This window comes from Poecilia latipinna, unplaced genomic scaffold (genome assembly GCF_001443285.1).
Source record: "Poecilia latipinna isolate Pla-1442-1.1 unplaced genomic scaffold, P_latipinna-1.0 Scaffold641, whole genome shotgun sequence".
In the NCBI taxonomy this organism is placed as follows: domain Eukaryota; kingdom Metazoa; phylum Chordata; class Actinopteri; order Cyprinodontiformes; family Poeciliidae; genus Poecilia; species Poecilia latipinna.
The window spans coordinates 269,783-292,122 of NW_015113257.1; the positions used below are offsets into that span (position 1 = coordinate 269,783).

General features: G+C 41.1%; 1 protein-coding gene across 1 annotated transcript in view; it reads left to right on the plus strand.

The window, feature by feature from the left end:
* LOC106954252 (cadherin-24-like) overlaps positions 1 to 22,340 on the plus strand; it is a 32,491-nt gene that overhangs the window by 5,054 nt on the left and 5,097 nt on the right. The window contains exons 2-5 of the mRNA XM_015043591.1: positions 779 to 1,524; positions 12,284 to 12,578; positions 16,192 to 16,311; positions 16,679 to 16,846. Coding sequence (XP_014899077.1) covers positions 904 to 1,524; positions 12,284 to 12,578; positions 16,192 to 16,311; positions 16,679 to 16,846 — 1,204 coding nt within the window. The 5' untranslated portion in view covers positions 779 to 903. The remainder of the gene's footprint in view (positions 1 to 778; positions 1,525 to 12,283; positions 12,579 to 16,191; positions 16,312 to 16,678; positions 16,847 to 22,340) is intronic.

Consider the following 22,340-nt stretch of genomic DNA (forward strand, 5'->3'; position numbering starts at 1 on the left):
GGGTAGGGGGAGAGCGAAAGTGCAATCATGCATTTTCAACTGAGTCTAGTTACTGACACCTTCCACTGCATCAAACTTCACAGATCAATGGCCCGCTCGTATCTGACTCGTATGCAAATGAAACGGAGATCATTAAACTTTTGGGAAATAAGAGCAAGTCATCGATTATATTATTTATGAGCCTAATTAATCTCTGAAGGGGGAACTTCTTCATCTATTGGGCATTGTAGCATGTGGGGGGCCGTCTTTGGGGACGGCATCAATCAATTCCTGTCCAGGCAATTGTGTGTGACAAGGCGCAGTAAAGTACCTGAGCTCCACCTCTTCACCGGGCCCTTGGGCTCTAAATTAATTGAAAAATTCAAAGTCCTCACACTTATCTCTCTCGTCTGCCGATGAGATCAAGAGCGAGATCCACCTGCGACAGCACGAAGTAGCTCTTCCCCTTTTTTCTTGTTCGTAAGAGTGTGGGGGGGGGAGACGTTCTTATTGCACCACTCTGTAGAAGAAAAGCACTGCTATTTTTACTGCAGCTGGCAGAGTGCTCAGATGAGCAAACAAAGCTGCTCAACAAACAGCAGAGAAACATTCATGTAGAAATTTGTCTTAAAATACCACCCCTCTCCCCCCTCTCTCTCCACACCACCCTGTGTTAGATAATGAGTAAGATGTCAACTTTTATGCCTCTTTTTTTTCCTCCTCCCGTGTGTCTCGAAGCACTTGCGAGTCATATTAATGAACATGTTCCACATTGCGCTAATTATGTCTCCTCTCTTAGGTGATCCTGGGCAAGCATGTGCGCCGCATGGAAATGTGCGAGGAAAATCTCCGAGATGAAGGCGGCGTGCTCTGAGGAGAGGCGAGGCAGAGAAGTCAGGAAGAAGCAACTGTAGTAAAGCTGTCATGATCCGTGAACGCCTCGCTGCGGCGCCGCACGTGGCGCTCCTCTTCCTCTTCCTCTGTCGGGGGGAAGGCTGCGGCGTCCCGCAGGCCACTGGCCTTTCAGAGGAAGATGAGGACTTGCGAGCAACGTCAAGCAAAGAGCAACAAGTCTTACCTCACCCGGAGTCCGCAGACGTCTTGCTTGAGCGAATCAAAGAGCCGGGAAGACACGGCCATAATGCCGGGGCTGACGAAACACCAATGCCAAGCCTGGCCTTCCAACTAAGTGGCAACAACCTGGCTGACAAAATTGACACGCTGAGCCGCCCTGAAACTTCTGCTACATCCTTCATGTCTAAACTTAGAACAGAAGTGACTGAGATTGGTAGCAAAAGGAGCAGTTTGAGTAATGGGGGTGATGGCGGTGTAATTGATGGTCACTATCCAGGACCAAGTTCAGAGGAAGAGGCGTACTCTGTCAACGGAGTCGGTGAGGTTCAGCCTGGAAGGAGTCAGGGTGGGCCTGAACGGGTCGAGGACCCTCAGTGGGGCCGGAGCCCCCGCCGCCGCAGGAGCTGGCTCTGGAACCAGTTCTTTGTGATCGAGGAGTACCGAGGGCCCGAGCCGGTGCTCATTGGGCGGGTAAGCTGTTGTTGTAAACACTCTGCATGCCCATGTGAATCTCCTGCATCTATTTGTGTGATATTATGTTTGTAGTTTACTCCTCAGGGCATTACTTTTTTTTTCTTTTTTTGGCAAACACATTTTTGTCATTGATGTAACTCACGCTCAGAGTAATTTAATCAAAACAAACACAATTGGCCGCTGCGCTTGGTAGAGGCATTTGTATGTTTGCATTATCCATGCTCTGGAAGTGCACAACTTTTCACTCAGTTTCACTCCGTGTTCACTCACAGCGCGTCTTGCACTCAACGTCTCTGCTTTTACGCTTCGAGGTTTGCCCGATGGACTGTGACATTTCCAACCAGAGTGGAAAGAGGAGATTGTATCTATGTACAGAGCTGTGGAAAAAAGTGTTTGTCCTCATTACACATTTCTTCTGTCTTTCTTTGGTGCCACTTTTATGTTTCAGATCATTATACACATTCTAATATCAGACAAAATAACTTCAGTACAAATAATGTGACGTTTTCAAATGATTTGTTCATGGAAAAAACAATCCATACCAACCTGGTGCCTTGTTGAAAAAGAGGCATACTCTGTCACCTCCTGTTGTTGAACAACGACTTAACTGTGATGAACCACATGTTTCTCTGGGTGCATTCACATCAAACTTTATTCCGATTTGTCTAGAAAGTCCGGTTTGTTTGGAAAGGTGTGAATGCGTCATTGAACTCTGATGCTTACCAAAAAAGCAAACTCTTGTCCGCCTACAATCCCAGGTCTCTGTCCGACTTAAGTGAACTCTGATGATGTTCCAATGAATATGTGGATGCATGTGGACCGGGTACTGCTCCAAAAGCAGGAAGTGGACTAAAGCACAGGGCATTCTGGACAAATACAACAAAAACAAGAGTCTAGCGTTAGCAGGAGGAATGGCTCGTGGTCTTTTACCAAAGACAAAAGAGAAATCCTACAACAATCCCAGTTTTGTTTACATCTTGTGAAGAAGGAAGTTGCTCTCATGTCTTGTGAAGTTTTCATGTTGTTTTCCTTCAGTAGTTCTTGGTGTAGCATCATAACAGGGGAGGAGGTGAACAGGTTATTTTAAAGGTTTGAATTGTTTGCAGTGTGAATGAGAACCACACCAGCTGAAAATGTAGCAAATGTTACAATTTTGGTCCCCAGTCGAACCGAGTCTGCCGTACTAGTATGTGTTAAAACTCCCTTAAAGAGTTCAGCTTCACTAGCCACAACCAGACTCAGAAATCAGAATAAACCTGTAGAATCAGGAAAACACCTAAATAAAACTTGTCTCACAGCATAAAGGATGCGAAAATATCACAAAAAGCAACACATCATTCCCAATTCTAAATAAATTCAAGATTAGATGAAGACAAACTTATTGGCATCTTTGAGATTCAAAAATGGAGAAAACATGGAACAAACATAAATCTTCCCAGGAGTGAGCGGCCAACCAAAATTACTCCAAGAACTCAATAGAGATTAATGTAGGAAGTCACAAAAGAACTGTGAGGGATTTACCCCCTCCCTAACAGGTGCTGTTTTTTGTGTGCCTTGTATATTCTGGTTTATTTGGGTGGATGTATTGTTTTGGCAGGTGGTTTGATTTATTCACTTGTTTTAATCATCTTCTCATCTCTTTGAGGTCACCTGGTTATGTGTTGCCATGGAAGTGCACCCATGAGCAGTGCTGACCAGGACCTGGTGTTTCCAATCAGCCTCATTGGGAAAATCCATTTTCTGACAGGGAGGAGGGATGTATTTTGGATTTTGTTTGGGCCCAGATTGTTTTTGTTTCTAGTTTTGCTTGAGTTAATTGTAACTGTGTAGACATTTTTTTTTGTAGGAATAGTTTAGTGCAAATGTTTTTCTTTCTGAAAATGTGATTGTCTCCACCCCTCTAATTAGTCCTGGTGGGAGCCAATCCTTTAAAAGCCAGGTGGTTCAGGTGAGAGGGAGATTCTCCCTCTTCTAGTTGTGACCTGATATGCCATGCTGTGTACTGAACTGAACTAAAGATAAGAGAAAAGTATTGAGTACTCTACAACTGCTGGCTCCAGTCTGTCTTTCTCTTCGGTCGCAAACTAACAAGAACCCAGAACAACATGTAAATCACTGCAGGCTTCACTTACCTCAGTTAAGGTCAGAGTTCAAGACTCACCACAAACATAAATGCTGCTCCTGAAAAACATTCCCCAGTAAAACAAGTTTTGGGGTTTTTAAACTCAAATTAATTGGAATTTATTGGACAACGATACATCAGAATTCATATCCTGATAAGAAATTTATCACGATAAGTGATAAACGATATGATAAATGCCCACTTCTATCTGTAAGTGCCCAAAAACCCATTTTTTCCCCAACACTGTATGTGATTTCTCCTCTGTTTTATCTTCAGCAAGACTGCATTAAAATAAACAGCTAAACTCGACTTGTACATTAGGAAAGAACCCTGAACTGTCACCCAGACGTTGTTAGCCATGCTTGGCTGAAGTGGTAAAATTGGTGTGCCAACACGGGTGTCATTTAGACCAGGGCACCCTGGGAGCACATCCCCACCACTCTCCGAAATGGCCCATTTCGTTTCCATTACTTTTTAAAAGCATAATTTGTTAAAAATGCTCTGAAAAATGGCTTGTGAGAAGAAGCAGGGTTTTGAGTGGAAGCACATCTCCCCTGGGTGTGTGAGAGGAGGACCTGCATGCTATCTCAGCCGCGGCAAAGTACATGCCACAGGCAGCGGGGTATAATAGCCAATGTCAGAGTGTCCAGAAGCACTCAGGTTACAGAATATTGGTGTTAGAAGGACTACAGAGAAAGTTCGGTGTTTACAAAACCCCTGCAAAAGTGACTTTAAGCCCCCCTCCCCCACTCTTCATCGCCGGAGCAGGCTGGAAGCTCCTAGCCAGAACATTCAGACCTGCAGTTTGAGGATGGAAAACAGGAGAAACACACAACTGCTATCAAATACGGCTAATTAAATCTTGATTGTATTACATTTAGTCAAGCGCTCCTCATTCTTGTTAGTCACCAATATAGATAGTACAAGGACAAGGCAGGTTTTTTTTTTTAAATAGCAGTAAAAGTTAATGGTAATTTATTTTTAGAAAGAGACAAGAAAACAGGAGGTTCATTAGAATTAGAGGATTTTAGAAATATTAATTAGTAATAGTTGAATCCCCGTGTTTTAAAGGTTTAACAAACCACAAACGCTTTCAATAAAACTCCTAGTGTTCCTAATGCCAGCAAATATAAAAATCTCCTTTTTTCATTGTGTTTTCGTATATAGAATAAATGTTTCATAAATATTAAAACTTGTTTTGAAGCATCTTTGGTCATCATTCGGCCTACGCTGTATATTAACATTGAATAAAAAACAACAGAATCACAGCATTTGCACAAATATCTTTAATAGAAAAGCATGACATGATTTCAGATGAACCTGTTATCTGGTGGTACAAAGGAGGCGTGGTCAGTTAACAGATTAACATATGTCGACATAACATGTTGATAATTTAATACATGGGCACATGCAAAACAATTGGATAAACAGCCACTATGTGTAGCTTTACCGTTCAACTACAAGTCTTATAATTTTAGTCAGTTTGTTCTTTTCAGTGCAGCATTGTGGCGCAACAGGTTTGTTGGTTCATTTATTAGTCTTGCTATGTATTCGGGTTGTAAACTTGCTGCTAGTTGTTTAATGGACACGTTGAGTGCAGTTTTAAAGCAGATTGATGGGTAGATGTCCAGGTAGTTTCTGTGCTGATGCTGTGGAAATATTTCAAAACAGACAAATTAGTCTCACCTATAGAAGCGAGGGAAAAGTCTTCTTTCAGCCAGCTGTCCAGCAGTGTGTGGCAACAGGTGGGGAAGGGTTGCTAACATTTAATGGCTAATCAGATGTATGCTAACTGTTTTAGCTGACTTTAGCCACTTAAAACAACTAAAACTGAAACTGTTCATATCAGTGCCATGCAATGCTACGTTAGCAGATATTTAGTTTTAAATTGTGCTAAATAAAAACTGAAATAAAACCTTTAAGGCTGACCTTTGAATGATTCCAGTTCCTGTAGCTATAAACATTTAAATATCTTACCTGAACATCACATACTGCCACATAAGACAATTACTGTGGTGAAAATGTATTTTGGTGAATTACCTTCTGCAATATTTGACTTATTTTGAGTTTTATTGTTACATTTTTACAAATTTTAATTTACCAAGTAAAATTCAGTTAGCCTCTTGTGGAAACAGGCGTGCAAGTGTTGTTCAGAGAGTAAACTGGCCAATAGTGAGTCACCATTCAGTCACTGCCAGATTGACTGGTGTGTCACTATGGTAACTTCAGACCTCCCAGTCCGCACCGCCATCCGCTCGACGGTGAAGCTGGTGCAAACTGAATCATCTGTGACAAAGGAACTCCCATTTAAAGAGCACCGCGAAATACGCAGCGGATAAGTATGAGTCAGATCATCGGAACCGAAGAAAACAATTTATAATCGTGCTTGGTATTAAGAGTTTCAGTTTGGGGAGAGTAGCTGTCGTGTTCTTGTGGATAGTTTCTATCCGAGGGCTGAAAAGACGCAAACAGTGTGTTGATTTTTCTACAACGTTATTGAATTATCACCCTGTTTAAGGCTGTGGTGAATAAATCTGTTTGTAGAACGCCATGATTGAGCCAAACCAAAAACACTATGGATGCTACATATAGCATTTAACACGGTCTTTTAACCATCTGTGTAAGAGAAGCAGTAGCTGTTACTTTCAGTGGCCACAAGGTTACTGCTGTCAAACATTGAACTCTAAGACTGTGAGATGGATCTATTTAAAAAAGCAGCGATTCCCCTGGGTTACAGTCACCAGACATCAGCATGATGTCACCGACTTGATTCTTTTTCTCTGATCAGTGCGCTGCGAATTATACTAAATCCTTTAAATAGATATTAAACCTCGGAGGCGTGTATTCTGGTCAGAGTTTGCACGCATCACAACGGTCACCTCTGGCTTCTTAGTGACACAATGTTGAACTTTAGCTTAACTTCATGCTAAATGAAGCCTCACTATTCACAGAGCCACAGTCATGTCTCTGCATGTACAGTCTGAACGTGACCAGTTTGATTGACCCTTTATGGCCTAACATGATATACAATAAAAGGTATTTATACCTCCTGAACTTTTTGACATCAATAAACAAACTTTAATGTGTTTTACTGAGTTTTATGCTGCGGATCAGGGGCCTGCAAACTCTGTAAGAGCCATTTTGCCCTCAGCCCAGCAGAATAAAAGTTTAGGGCCACAAATGTTGGAAGATCTTTCAGAAATATCTACCAATCTATAAAAAAATGTGTCCTCACATTTACAAAAATCATCATTGTATTTCTATCTTTAGATTTTAAAACAAAGAAAAATGTTTTTAAAAAAAAACTGCAATGAAGTGGGTGGACACATTTTCTTTGGGATATTGATATTTTTGGAAAATACTACAAAAAAATTCCTTTATTCCTTCTAAAGTTGGTCTATTTATATTGGTCTTTTTATATTTGGTGTTTTTACAATGTGAAGCATTTTGAAGTGCCTTGTTGCGGAAATGTGCTATGCAAATAAACTTTATTGATTGATTGATTGATTGATTGGGCACATAATCTGAGCCTGTAAATCTGACTCGGATTCTGAAAAAAGTTTGTTGGCCCCTGTTTCAGAGCGACATGAAGCGTAGCTATGGATATGAACTCCCCAAAATTAAAAACAAGTAGAGTCCACCTGCGTGTAAAATAACATCTACACAGACGAAGGCCAACACTGAAAGAAACCTGGTCAGGAAACGTTTCACTGTTGGTAAGAGGATGGATGGACAATCCTGGATGAAAACCTGATGAAAGTTATGAGAACATTGTGAGCAGAAAGGAGGATGAAAAGAGTCAGGAAGAGCACTTTAATGCTCTTTAATTTTTAATGATAATCAGACGTTTTCCTACTACAAAGCCACTAAAATAGAGGTGGGAAATATGGACTTCAAGTTTTATCACGATATTTTGCGGTGCTATGATGATAACAATAAAAGTGACAATAACTATTTATTGTTTATTACTCGGTTTTTAGGTAACTGTGTGGCACAGCAGTCATAGCCTCACAAACACAAATACTGCTCTTCAAACACAAACTAATTTGAATAACAAGCGTAATTTGAAATACGCTTCCATAGGACACCAGCCACATAAAGGGACACATAAATATTTTGTATCCCTAACAGTGTAGCCGCGTTTATTCACATTTTTGAATTTATTGATACATGTTGATTGAACAAACGGTGAAGACAAATACTAAAAAAAAATAAAAATAAAGCAATCCTGAAAATACGGACAGTTTTAGGGGCTTCTAAACACCACTATTTGGAATTTGGATAAATTTATCACGATAAGTGATAAATGATACAATAAATTTCACAGCAGTACTCTGAAGCCATCTGATAAAACCAAAACGATGACCATACATGTTTACTCGTCCCTGACTGCATTCCTCTCAGCATCCATACTGAAAGTCACATTTTCTGGTTCAGTTGAATTGCAGGCCACATAAAACAGGCGGCGAAGCAAATCTCTGCCTCCAGTTATTTTGACATGTCTATCCTCTGGAATGCTTTCTATCCAAATCGGCAATATGAACGCTAGCAAAAGAAAAAAAAAAAGAAGGCCAAATAGCATCTTGTGTGTCTCTTAGGTCCTGTTAGCTGCTGAAATGTAGCTCAGATCTTACATCTGAGCAGCTGTGCCCCTCTCCCCCCACTCCACCTCCACTTGTTGTATCCCACACTTGAGCTTCGACGATAGCCAGCACCGGCAGCCTTCATCTGCCATCAGCGGTGGAGATGATTTAGCTCAGAACGCACGTGAACCGTGCGGCCCCCTGGGGTCGGCCTGCATTATTTCACAGTGAGGACCTCTTCTCTAATGCGGCTCCTGGCAGCCTGACGACACTCGGAGCAGGCCTCCATCAGCCGCAACGCTAACAGGGACCGCCGCCAAACACTTTGGAGCTCCCAGTAAACCATGCAGTGACAGTAGAGATTGGATCCTCACCAGGGCCGTATACGCCTCATAAATGTTTAATTTCCCTCTCTGATTGTTATTGATACAGGCGGGGAGGGGCGCCGGGGCGATTGGTGGCAACGCGAGGCTGCTCATGCCTTTTGTCTTCATTTTTAATATTCATGTAATAAAATGCTGCTGCTGCTGTGGAGGAATTGAAAGCGCGAGGTTTCCCCTTCGCTAAAGCGGCTCACTTTGTTTTGCCAGAAATAGACGGAAGATGTGAGGAGAGTTATCAGCAGCTAAAATCGCAGGTGCCTCAACCTGGGTGAAAAGAGTTCGTCTCCCGGGGGCAGAAATAAACCCGGAGGTGGATGCGGCACACCGACACCAGTCGACTGGGGAGGGAGGGACGAAGGAGGGTGGGGGTTACAAAGTGACATAAGAAGGTATCCTCCTTTTCCTCGCTTTGTTTGGACTGGGACGGATAAATTTCCTCCCCGCCGCGAGAGTGTCTTTCCATGCTGACTGAAGCGCAGCGGGACTGAACCAGCAATTAGACAGTGAGGAGAGAGGAGGTTTGGTTTGGAGGGGGGGGGTGGGGTTTGGGGGAAAGGGGGGGGGGGAGCGAGGCTTCGACAAAGATGTCTCTGGTGGAGAAGAGTGGGATCAAAGCTAGTTTTAAGGCAGAAAGGATGCAGAGGATGTGGGTGCAGGGATGGATAAAGAAAGCAGCACTTTATCTTGCCGTTTGTTGTGCGTATGTAGCGTTAGGAGTGTATATAATCCCTGCGCTCAGCCCCATCAAACCTACACACGCAGTTTGTTTGCCCTCTGAAGAATGCACGCTTCATGTTCAGTGAGCACAACCTGCCACGAAGAAGTCTTCAGACCGCTTGTTTCACTTTTTGTCCTAACCACAAACTTGATGTGTTTTATTAGGATGGTGTGCAGTAGGTTCTGACAAAGTAATTCATAATTATTAAGTGGAAGGCAGGATATAGGCAAACCTGTCACAATACGCAATTAATCGCGTAATAAACTGAAAATGAGCTCAATAATTTCCATTCTGACGATTAATATGTTTTATGACACGTCATAATCCATTTAATATACGGTTTTATTTTTGCTTTATTCTCTATTTTTGATTGTTTTATTTGGGATATTTAAAATATCCAGAAATGTTCCTTTATTAGTCTTTGAGAGGGGCAACTTGCATTGCTATCGATGTATCACTTGAAAATTATCTCAAAATGACAACATTATCGTTCACAGCAATAATTAATGGGGCAATTTGTCGCCCAGCAAAACTAGTTATTGTAACTAATAAGTATACGAGGTTTTCAAAAATATTTCATGAAAACAATTTTTTTTAAAATTGGGATTGCCTTTGTGCACAACCCTTTTTAGCCTGATACCCCTAAAATAAAGTCCAGAACATTCTTAAACAAAATTGGTGTCAAATGTTTCTACTGCTTTGTGCACCAAAAACTTTTGTTTGTGTCGTTATCTTTATTAAGATTTTAATAGAAGGTTTTTAGAAGTCATCAGCGATCAACCTGCCCTCCACTACCCACATGAGCAAATCAATTAATTGTGTTACAAATGTGCTGGTTTGTGCATTTTGTCCTCTAATTTTTGTTTGATTTTGTAAATATGGAGGCTTTGGTTGACCTTTGACATCTGTGATCTCTGGAAACTATTTTTATTAACATCTTCGAAATGATCGAAGCACAAATGAAAATTTTAGTTGCGCAAACGTTTGACACCAAATTTGATTGATTTTGGGGAAGATAATTATGTCCCTAATTTTTTTATCAATTATATCACAGCAGGTTTTATTTGTATGCTGCCAAATTGCATCAATGTGAAAAGAGCTTCCACATTATTTAATTTTACCGACTCATCTACTGCAGAGGCAGCTATTTATTTAGAATCTAAGTTTAACAGGAAGTTTGATCGGCACATTCTGCCCCAACTGGACATTTGGAGACATTTGTGTTCTCTTTGTGGCCCAAAATGAAGATGAGTTTGACGCCCCCGCCCTAAGTGGTTCTACAAAGTATCGACTCGGATGAATAAACTAGGGGTGAACAGATTGCAGTTTTCTGGCCGATCCCCAATCCCTTTTTTTTGTTTGTTTTTTTCCTGAAATGTTGCAAAATATGCAAATAAAGTTGCTGAGTTGGCAACAGTGGAGCGACTATTGCAGACATGATCTGGTGGCCCGTCAGCCGAACCGCTCTCACAGCGCAGCAGAAGAGAACAGCAGCTGATTTTTATGCCTTTGCTGAGGTAGATGATATCATCTTCACATGTAATTATCGGCCGATCGCATATCTCCCAAACTTAAGGAAATCGATGCCGATTTATCCATGTATCCCGAGAATAAATGTGACATAAATGTAAAGACATTAGAAAATCCGTTTCCCTTCCTCAGGTCACAGTTTTGCCTCTACATTGTGTTTACATGAACTGTAAATGACACAACATGACCGAACGTGGGAAATGGATGGGAATACTTTTGTCAGTCATTTTAGATATTACCAAACAGGTTGATCTATTAGTAGGTTTTCCGTAGGAGTAAGAGTTTGCCTGCGTGGTCGTTTTTGGTGATGATGCACCGATTGTGTTCTTTGAATCCACTAATTCTACCCTGGTAGATTTGTTTTTGTTCACCAGCACATCTTCTAGCTGAAAATATAATAATAATAAAAAAGAGAAGGCTTGAGTAAATATATGCAAAACTTGCCACTCACATTTCAAAACAGGCTGCGCTGCGGCTGCAACTTAAAGTCAAAGCTTTAGTCCTCTTGAGTATCTGGGGTCGGCAGCAGAGGTTGCGAGTGAGCTTTGTGGATTATCAGCATGTGCAGATATGCCTCGAGGACGGAGAGACGCAAGAGTCTGTGGTCAGAAGCCTGGATGTGATGAAGGCTGAGTAATCTCTTTCGCCTCCTATTGCTGTATGTTTGGCCTTTTACCTATCTATCTATCTCGCTAATATCCTCTCTCTGCCATTAAATGCTGAACCACAATTCTGCACCAGGGAGCAAAATAATAAAAAAAAAACAAACAGGGGACAAGAAAATAGAGTTGAGAGGAAGAGAGAGAGACAGAAGAGGGTGAGGGGGAGAGAATAAGAAATGCGAGCAGATGGGCAATCTGTGTAAGCGAGGTAACTTGATGAAAGGAGCAGAGAAACAAGAGAAAGAGGTGGTTTAAAGGGTGGAGGCAGATGGATGTAGAGGCAGGACAGGGAAGAGGCAGATGGGTGGAAAGGACTGAAAGATTATACAGACGGATAGTGGCTGCTTTTGCAGGATGACTGTGATTATACGTAATATGACATTTGCAGGGCCACTGTCCGCATCAACGTTAATTTTTTTATTTATTTATTTATTTATTTTTTCCCCTCTCAACGATTCCGCCAGTGGCGTGTTTGGTCCAGTGAGTTAATTAGCTGCATGCATCAGTACTCACCCCTGGTCCCATATGTATGTTCCACACCTGGTGCTATTTCCTCTCACATTCACAGATTCACATCCTCCCCACACCCCCACCCTCCATCTCAACACGACTCACCCATTTTGCAGCAGTCTGGCGTTTCGCGTACCAGACCGCCAAGGAGCGTTGATGAGTGATACCTGCGTCGAGCGGCCCGTGCTCGGTGTCGCCCCCCCAAGGTGCTGCTGGGGATTGTCGTCTGTCTGTGTTTCGTTCTCCAGCTGCACACCGACATGGACAGAGGGGACGGGCGCACCAAGTACATGCTGGAGGGGGAGGGAGTCGGCTCTGTGTTTGTCATCGACGGCAACACGGGCAACATCCACGTCACCAAGGCCCTGGACCGCGAGGAGAAGGATGAGTACCGGCTCACGGCGACAGCCACTGACAGGGAGACGGGCCGGGCCCTGGAGCCCTCCTCCGAGTTCATCATCCGGGTGCAGGACATCAACGACAACCCGCCCATCTTCCCCGACGAGCCCTACGTCGCCGTGGTGCCGGAGATGGCCAACATAGGTACGGCGCCGGAGGGGAAGAAACGTGATTCTGGTAGTGGCGGAAGATTGAGACCGTCTGAAGTACGTCATCATTTTTAGTCACTTCTGCCCAAATCAGAAGAGCTAGAGATCTGTGGTGAACGGTAAACAAAGAAGTGATCAGCTACTCAAAATAAACTTTAAAGCTACAATATGTCTGATGTTTACATATTTGTTAAAACTGTCACCCTGTTGTGACAGTATGAGACAGTTAATCTATAAAATCGATCTTCTCCACCTCCTCCATGAGCTGCTTTAGCGATCTGCAAAAATGTGCCAGTCAAAAACAACCAATCAGAGACAGGAGGAGAGTCTTATCGCTGTCAATCACCCTCATATAAACGCTGTTAAATGTGCTAATGGGGAGAAACCACTCGCCGTTACAGAAAAACTGCTTATCCGCTGTCATTGACGGCTATGCTAACTAGCATTAGCATTCATAGCAGCTCCTCAACTGATGGGGAGAAGCTGTAGAGTAGCAGAGCGCAAAGGGAAGTGTGTGAGCCGCACTACACAAGCATGATTGACAGCGCTAAAACCCTCCATCTGTCTCTGATTGGTTGATTCTGCCCAAGTTGTGTATTTCTGCAGTTGGCACAGGTGAGAGTTTTAACAAATATGTAAACACACACACACACACACACACACACACACACACACACACATATATATATATTCTAATAAAAGTTTCATTCTGTAGCGTTAGGTGGTTTAAGTGATTATCTGTTCTGACCTAATTGCTTTCCTTTAAAACACAAAAGCTTGTAAACAACAAATAAGTGTAGGTGCTTTGTTTTAGCCAGTTTGCTGCAACAAGTGGGGGAGGGGGGATCGCTGCACTACTCACTGACCCTTACAGACATTGTAAAGGTCATTGTCTTATTATTAAAATGGCTTTGATGATATGACATAAAATGTGATCTGTTTTGAAACTGGAACTAAAGCCTCAGAATGCCTTGGTGCCGGTACCGATACCAGTATCAGTACTCGGTCAATACCTAGAGGCTACATGTGCTCCTGCTGCAGGTCAGATGCTAACATTCACCCTAAACCTTGTGATGATATAATGATCTTCTTTTCCTCCACATTCGCTCATGCTTGTCGACGTTTCAGTTGTGGTAAACATTTAGATTTAGACTCCAGCCGCTTTCTTGTAGATATTCTGGCTAATTAAAATCTCCACACATCTGCCTTACTTAAATGACATGTTCTCTTGTCTATCCCTTCTTGATCAGGAGCTTCGACAAGAGGAGAACATCATGTCATGTTTTCACACCAAGGAAACAGAAAGTCTTGAATTAGTAACTAGACATTCCTGAATTTTAAGCTCCAATTACATTTATTTCATTGGAATATTTACGCCTACCGGCAATTGTGACACTTTTGGCTTTGCTACTCCATTATGAGGGTTTTCACCCTGATGATTTTTCTTATTTTCCTCAGTGCTGCAATAAAAGGTGAATTCCTTTTAAGACGGCCAACAGATTATTTTTTTTTTATCAGAGGTGCCAATTAGTCTGCAGGGTGCTGCATCTGATCACGGACTCTGCATTAGCATTCATCACACATTTCATCTGAGGAGCCTAAGATTATCTCACAGCCTGTCCAACAGCGGCTCGCGCATTTCAGCCAGGATTAAGCTGTGGACTCAAAATCAAACCAGTTGTCGATTTTCAGATAGCCTGGAGAAGAAGTCATGCGTTTAAACTTTTCTGTGCAAAACTTGAATATCAACTTTTACTTCAAAGAAATGTTATTCTGGTCTCTTAAGCCAATATTAATTACAGGTCTGCTGTTACTAGTTGGGTTTTCTCAAAGCCTTTTCATTTGATGAACTCGTTCTTTGTCCTTGTCCCTGACTTCGGCAGCATGTCATCGCAGTCTTCTAGCCTGAACAAGCTTCCTCGGCAGAAAGATGCAAGTTTTAGGGTAACATTTTCTACAAAGTCGGTGAACGTGTGAACCTGCACGTCCTGGTTAATCGTTCTACTCGTTTTGTTGTAAGTCGTTATTTAATCAGCTCCCGTCCCAAATTTGAGCTCTCTACAGAACTTTCATCTGCGTTTTTCTCCTTTTTAATCAAATTTTTCTGTTTCAGTTTTCCGGCAAAAAAAAAAAAAAAAAAAAAAAAAAGAAAAACGTTTGAGCCAGATGAAAGAGCACCGCATGAACTCCATAAAATTTCCGTCACTCTAAAACTCACAGAAGAGGTTTTTGTAAGGGAAAGTGACGCAGAGTGGAATCGCTCGGTTTGATATGGGAGATCTTGACTGATCGTTTCATGCGAAGTTGTTCTGAAAACCATTTGCTCTGGCTGATGAGCTCCATCACGGTGATTTTCAAGCCCCAACAATGTTCCCTGCAGAATTGCTGCATCCTGCTACCTCTGCTAAAAAAATAAAAAAAAACGATTCCCAGGCAGACTTACTTATAATACCACCAAGGGGGAAGCTTTGAAATCAAACTCTGTCTCAAATATGGAAAGCCGAACCCCTGGCGACCTAAATACAACTTATGTAATTTTGAATCTGATCAGGGAGGTTTTTTGGGAAAAGCGAGGTTCAAACAAACTGAGTCTTTCGCGACAGATCGGGTTAACATCTCCGGTCCAGAACGGCTGGTAGTTGAGTTAACTCTGAGGAAATCTCAAGTTAAGTTTGTAAAAAGTGTCAGACATATCAATTCACCATGGCAACTGCTGGAAGGACAAAAAGAAGATGCCGGTGCGGCTTGACGTCATCCAGCTAGCTAGCAGGTTATCTTCACAGTTTGTTACCACGGTGATAAGTTCAGAGTTATATTTAGTTTTCTGCATGGAACTAAAACTAACACAACTAACCAACTAAAAGTTCCACCAGCAGATTATTTCACTTATAAGACGGGAAAATGTCTTGTTATAAATTTTAAAAAAATCTGTCTGTGCAACTAGACATTAAGGAATTATGTGCATAAAACAAACTAATATTTGCTGAAATATTTGTATGTTGGTTTTGTCTCATTTTAAGAGCAAAACCAGACCAAAATTACTTTGTAAGATTCTATGTTTTTCATTTCCAGTGAAATAGTTTCTTTGCGACAGACTGTTAATAACAAAGATCTAATTTAAAATAACACCGGTTAATCCCCTGAGGCTTTTTTTTTTTTTTTTGCCTTTTTATGCCGGAATGACTCTTCAGTGTTAAGTGGCCTTTAAAGCAACAAGCGGGGCTCAAAGAGAGTGAAAGAAAGCTGTCAAAGTTCGAAGACAAGCTTTAGAAAACTTTCAGAAAGCCCAGAGGGAACCGCTGATCATCACCCCGCTGCCAGTAAATACAAGGAAATCTGGTTCTGCTGAGGCTAAATATAAAGAAATTGGCTTCAGATTGTAGAATCAAATTTTCACTTGACACATTTTCTTTCCACACTTGGGCTAAACACACCGCTCCAAGCATGACATTCGGAACATTTTGTGAGCAACAGGGAGGCAGGAGGAATTGCATTATCCCATTTGGTCTAACAGATTTAACCACTGAATAGGCAAAAGGAAAGAGTTTGGACCTAATAATAATAATAATCTGATTTTAATTTGGAGCCTTGCCTTTTGCGTTTCGCAGGCACTTCCATAACCCGGGTCACGGCCACAGACGCCGACGACCCGACGTACGGAAACAGCGCCCGGCTGGTCTACGGGATTTTACAGGGCCAGGACTTGTTCTCTGTGGATCCTCAGACAGGTTTGTTCACCGTCGGCAGCAATTAGCGCCGTTTCATAAACGGTTTCTCCAGCTGATGGGAACACTTAACAAAGTTAATCCTCATCATATGGTTACGTTTTATCCGTTCCCACCATATGTTCGGCAGAAAACTAGATTTTTTTCTCTCTCTCTCTTTCTCTCTCTCTCTCTTTCTCTCTCTGAGTCAGTTTAGGGAAAGAGAGGTGGCCCGGAGTCGCATGTTCGGAAATCTCCTCGTTTTAAAATGTATGACTCGCTTTGATGCTAACGCGAGGAGACGGCGTGTCACTGTGAAATCTGGAGCTGTTGTGATTCTTCTTTTTCTTTTTTTTTTTTTTGTTGTGCTCCCCGCTTCCCTCTCCACCAGGCATCCTACGGACCGCCGTACCTGATATGGACAGGGAGACGCAGGACGAATATCTGGTGGTCCTCCAGGCCAAAGACATGGGCGGACATCTGGGTGGGCTGACGGGGACCACGACCGTCACTGTGAAGCTGAGCGACGTCAACGACAACCCGCCCCACTTCAGACGCAGTGAGCGCACCGACCGCCTTACCGGATTGCCACGTCAGCCGCAGTGGCTTCTGATCGTAGCCATAGCGACGAGCGCATGAGGATCACTGGACGATAGAGCGTCCTGCGATGACAGAGAGTTTGGATATTTTCCACCTCATTTGGGTTCAGGATGAGAGCTTAGTGTTTCTTACCGAGTCGTTGTTATGGAAACTCGCTCTCGCATAGCGTGAGCTGCAGAGGAAGTGAAGTCGCAAAAGTATCGATAACCCTTTGTCAGATTATAACCATAAATATGAATGTACTTTAATGGGGTTTTATGTGATCGGGCAGCAAAAAAATAAAAATAAAAATATATATATTTTCAGCATTTTGAATATGAACTGAAAAGTGTGGCATTCACTTGTTTCCAGGCCTGCTGAGAAGTGCAGTTAAAGAGGATGGTAGAGCCTCTGTGGACAGCAGCTTTTAAGATTTAGACTTTGACTAGGCCATTCCAGCACATGATTGTGCTTTGATCTGAACCATTCCACTGTGGCTTTGGCTGTATGTTTTAGAGTCGTAAATCTGGAAGATGAAACTCGCCCACAGCTTCATGGGTTTTGCTGCTCCTCGCAGGTTTTCTTCCATGACTTCCTCCAAATAAATGGGCTAAAGGGATCCTTCACTGCGATCTCTTACAATCTGAAGCTTCACTTGTTGGTTTGGAAGCACAGCTTCTACACTATTTCTTCTGTTAACTCTTTGAGGTCCCTTAAAGGGACAGTATTATGTAAAATCAACTTTTTTTGAGACAGAGGCCCAATTTTAACCCGCTAAATTACAAAGTCAAATTTCTTCTAAGTCATATTTGACATATACAATATTTTTATAACTGAAGGTAATTTTACTTGATTGTGCTATAAAACAGTTCTATATGGCTGGAAAACACACACCACTGCCCCTTTAATTTTGTGCTTCATCTGTTTCCTTTGACTATAAAAATTGCCTTTAATAATATCCATAAAATAATATTTATTGACATCATTTTTTTCTCTCTCATCTGACCAGAGCGTCGTGTTCGACTTGTTTGCTGTGTCTCCTATTTATCTTAAGGCTAACTGTTATCCGACTGGTTTTGATCAAAACGTTGGTTGCGGTTGGTTCTTTTCTGCTCTTCCCTCGTTCTGATGAAGAATTGAACTCTGATCTTTAAATCTCAGAACGTTCGCTGCTTTAATCTGCTCCACGAGTTTCTCTTCGACATTCCCACCTTACTTTTTGGTTTTCCTGATGCCTTGTTTTTTATTTTGTTTTGTTTTTTTGTGTGTGTGTCAACACAAATGTTTGCTCCTTGTCTCTGTTCATCACATAAAATCCCAATAACACACGGAGAAGTTTGTGGTTATAACGTGACAAAATGTGGGGAAAGGTTGTGTGTGGTCGGGTGTGAGTAATGTTTCATTTTATTTTATTTTATTTTATTTTATTTAATTTTACTTTGCGAGGTACTCTATGTAAGCATCCCATAGTGGTCCCTAAAGTTTACACGGACTGCGTCTTGATGCAGAAGAGTGAAAGATCATGTCCCTTTTTTTCCCATCAAAGCTTTTTCCCGGTTCCCCGCTATTAATATTTCATCTTATAGTTCAGTGCTTTCTGCTTCAATAGACAGCAAAATCACTGCAGAATGTGTCCAACAGTTTCAGCAAAACCATGCATTTCTTTATATACTACCTCATCCCTGTATGCTTTTCCCCGCCGTCTCCACTCACTGCCATTCATCTTAATGTTTAAAGCCCCCCACACCCCTCTCTCTTTCTTCCTTATGTTGATATATTGTGCTGCAATACAGGCGTTTTATGGAAGCGATATTATAATTCCAGACAGCACCAGCATGTTATTTATTTACTGATATCTGATGATATATCCCCACTTCACTGCAGGGCGTTATTTTCACTTTGACAATAATGCCACAGTTTTAGCGAATGGCTCATTTGGCATGCTCTTTGAAAGCGAAGGGTGTGTTTTTATTTATTTATTTATTTTTCGGTTTAATGTGCCTGTTTATGAGGAGGAAGCGCTGATTTGATTAAGGTGAAGTCTTTCCTCGGGATTTTTTGCTACCGTGCCGCATCAAAACGAGCGGCGCTCATTACGGGATGCCAGGTAGACGACACGATCCTCCGCCGGTCGCTGGCTGGCCTCTCGGCGCCTGCAGAGGTGACAGCAGAACAGATGAACTCTGTCAGGCTGCGGGTCTCCGTTTGAAAAGCTTCAGTGTTTGTGCCAAATACTGTAAAAGCTACATTTAGGTTGGCATGCAGGGGGAAAAAAATTAAAAGGTTTCCCCATTAAAAATGTCAGATTAGACTCTCAATTTTGATTGTCAGTCTGAATTTAAATTTCAGTCTGGTCAAGGTACGGCGGTGGTAGCGTGATGGTGCGGGCATTGCTGTAATTGAAGAAATTCCCAAAGGAGAAAAGAAAACCTGCTTCCTTTGGGTTTCAGTGCAGTTCACTGATCTGAAGCAGAGGTGGGCGGATCGATCCAACAATATCGATTATATCGATACCAAGTCAATATCGGTATCGGATCAATTCCAGCGTGATAACATTCATGGTTTAGTTTGTGTTTGTTCATTTATTTCAAATTGACTATGCATGACATATAATAGTTAGCCAGTATATAATTCATATAAATATAATACATTGCAATGCAATAAAGACAAATTAACAAAACTCTTCTATAAAAAGGAGATTTATAATAATAGGATAGAATAGAATTTATTGATCCCCAAAGGGAAATTGCTTATTCGTTGACAAGCTACTCCATGTGACTTAATAAATATCAATAAAACGAATATAACCATATGAGACGAAGTTGATAACAAATGAAAACCATTTTTATAAAAAAAATTTGTTTTTTTTAAATTTCCTTTTGCAGTTTTGTTTTTATCTTTGTAATGTAATCTCTCAACTCTACTGCAAAGAATATTTTGCTCTCAAATGATATATTATTTTGCATTTTAGGAAAAAAATCCACAGAAAGTCATTTTGTTTCTTTTTATCATAGAGGTTGGTCATTAAAGTATTTTGTAGCCACCTATAAAATTAGTCCAAATTCTGCCTTAGGTTTGAACAAAATTCTTCAAAGGAAAAACCATGAACATACATGATGAAGTTTGATGTATCAAACTTGGATAGTAAAAAGTATCGGTATCGGTATTGGCGATACGGAGCTTGTATTTATCTGGAATCAGATCGATACAGAATCACACCTCTAAATCGAAGAACACCAGCAAATGCCTCTCTGATTGGCTTAAAAGAAGCAAAATTAAGGTTTTGGAGAGGCCTAGTCAAAGTCTAGACCTAAATTCAATTGGCATGCATGAACACATGCTTTTCATACTTCAAAGAGTGTAGCTAAATTGAAACATTGTTGCAATGAAAAGTAGGTTGAAAGTCATCTGCAGTGATGCAAAAGACTCACTGCAGTATCTTTGCAGTGATACAACCAGTTATTAACTTTAGAGTCCAATAACTTTATATATTTATATATATATTTTTTTACATAGAACAAAGTTAGTTTGCATACTTTTTTCCTTTGGTAAATGTTAATCTTTATTTGAAAACGTAACATTTTGACATTCAGTGGTTTTAACTCTCATTGTTTGATGTTCTTCCCTTATGAAGTTAATTTAATGTCGGTATCCATTAATAATTAAAGAATTTAGCTTTTTTTATACATACTGTCAGTCGCAGAAATGTAAACTAAGCATTGCATCTGTTTGACATTTACGACTTCAAGCTTCAGTTTAAATTCATCTCCATGTTAACACAGAGTGATCATCATCCTCATGTCTGTTATTCTTAGCCTGTTCAGTTTCCATTTCCTGACCAGAACCACAGAAACGATGCTGAAGGTTTGAAGATAATTGGTCTGAAACCAGAAGTTTTTCAGAGTTTGAGGACGAACATCCCAGAGGAGCTCCGGGCTTTTTAAGAGACGGCGCGCCGAACGGAGATCAGAAATCATTACAATAATAGTCAAACGGAATGGCTCAAATGTTTAAAGTGATTTAAGAGTTCAGATAGAGTAGTACTGTGGAGAAACCAGAAACTGGCATAAATTATAGAACATAGCTTTTAAAGAGCCCTGCAAAGTATTTAAATCCCTTGAAATCCGTCACATTTTGTCACATTACAGCTTCAGTGAGTTTTACTGGGAGTTTAAGTGATGGCCTGACACAAAGTAGAGTGTAATTATGAAGAGAATTTGTTTATTGTTATACAAATGGAAATTCTGGCAAGCATTTGTACTCGGCCTCCATGTGTCAATAATCTCTGCAGCCGCTTTGTGCTGGAAGACGTTTTTGGTGAATTTTGGTGATTTTTGCTCTGCACAGCAAAAGAGCAAACAAGCTCAAGTGAGGTTAGATTGGATGGACATTATCTGAGAACGTCCGTTTAAGACTCCAGGTTAGATATGTCTGGACTTTGACTTGGCTGTTTCCAGCGCTGGATGTACTTTGAGTTAACTCGCTCCATTGCTGCTCTGAATGTTTAGGGTCGTTGTTTCCCAAAGCAAAAACGCTTTAAAAAAAAAAAAATGAAACAAAAAATAAAAGTTTTCTTTTGTTTTGTTTTTTTAAAGATCTGCTTTTTAACGTTTTTGCTACGTCCCTCCATCATGGCTAGTGGTAAATTGCAAATGAGTTTCCTATTACTTTCCTTCCTTCTCTCTCCTTCATGAAGTCCAGATTTGTGAAACGTATCAACAGACAAGTCGCACATCTGTAGTCTCACCTGAGCCGGAGACCCCTGCACCTCCTCCAGAGTCACCATGGGCCTCTTGGCTGCTTTTATACTTAACGCTCCTCCTACTCCTGGTTTAAACCTCCACCCACCTTTGTCACAGGGCTACAAAAGAGGATTAAAAACATAAAAATGTAATTAAATTCAGACTTTTTTTTCTTCTTCTCAGAATTCTGACTTTTAACTAAAGAGTTCTGATACTATTTATGTCCAAATCCAAATAAATACCCAAACATGCATAGCATGTTAATTATGTTTTTGGGAAATAATCACATAACTGTTTCTTCCTTGTTAAAGGATTTGTAAACCTGCACTTCATCCGCACTGAAAGCTCATCCAGAATGTATGTGGCAAATTTGAGTTCCAAGTTGCATAAACAATTTAAACAATTCTGACTTTGAGGAAAAAAGTCAGAATTTTTTTTTTCTTTCCTCAGTGGCACTAATCTTCTTCCGTACAGAGCAGCTGGATGATGGTGCTGAACTGGATGTGGTTCAGAGGTGTCAAACTCAAACACATGCCACACCTTTTAGTTTCTTCATTCGTTATAAATGTTGAAAACCATCTTTTCATTTTTCAATCTGTCGCATAAAATCCCAGTAAAATTTACCAGTCAGTTTGTGGTCAGAGTGTTAAAAACTTACAGGCGTCTGAATGTAAACAATCCAATTAGGAAAACAAAATGAAACAATCTTGGAGGTTTTTATTTTACTGAAAT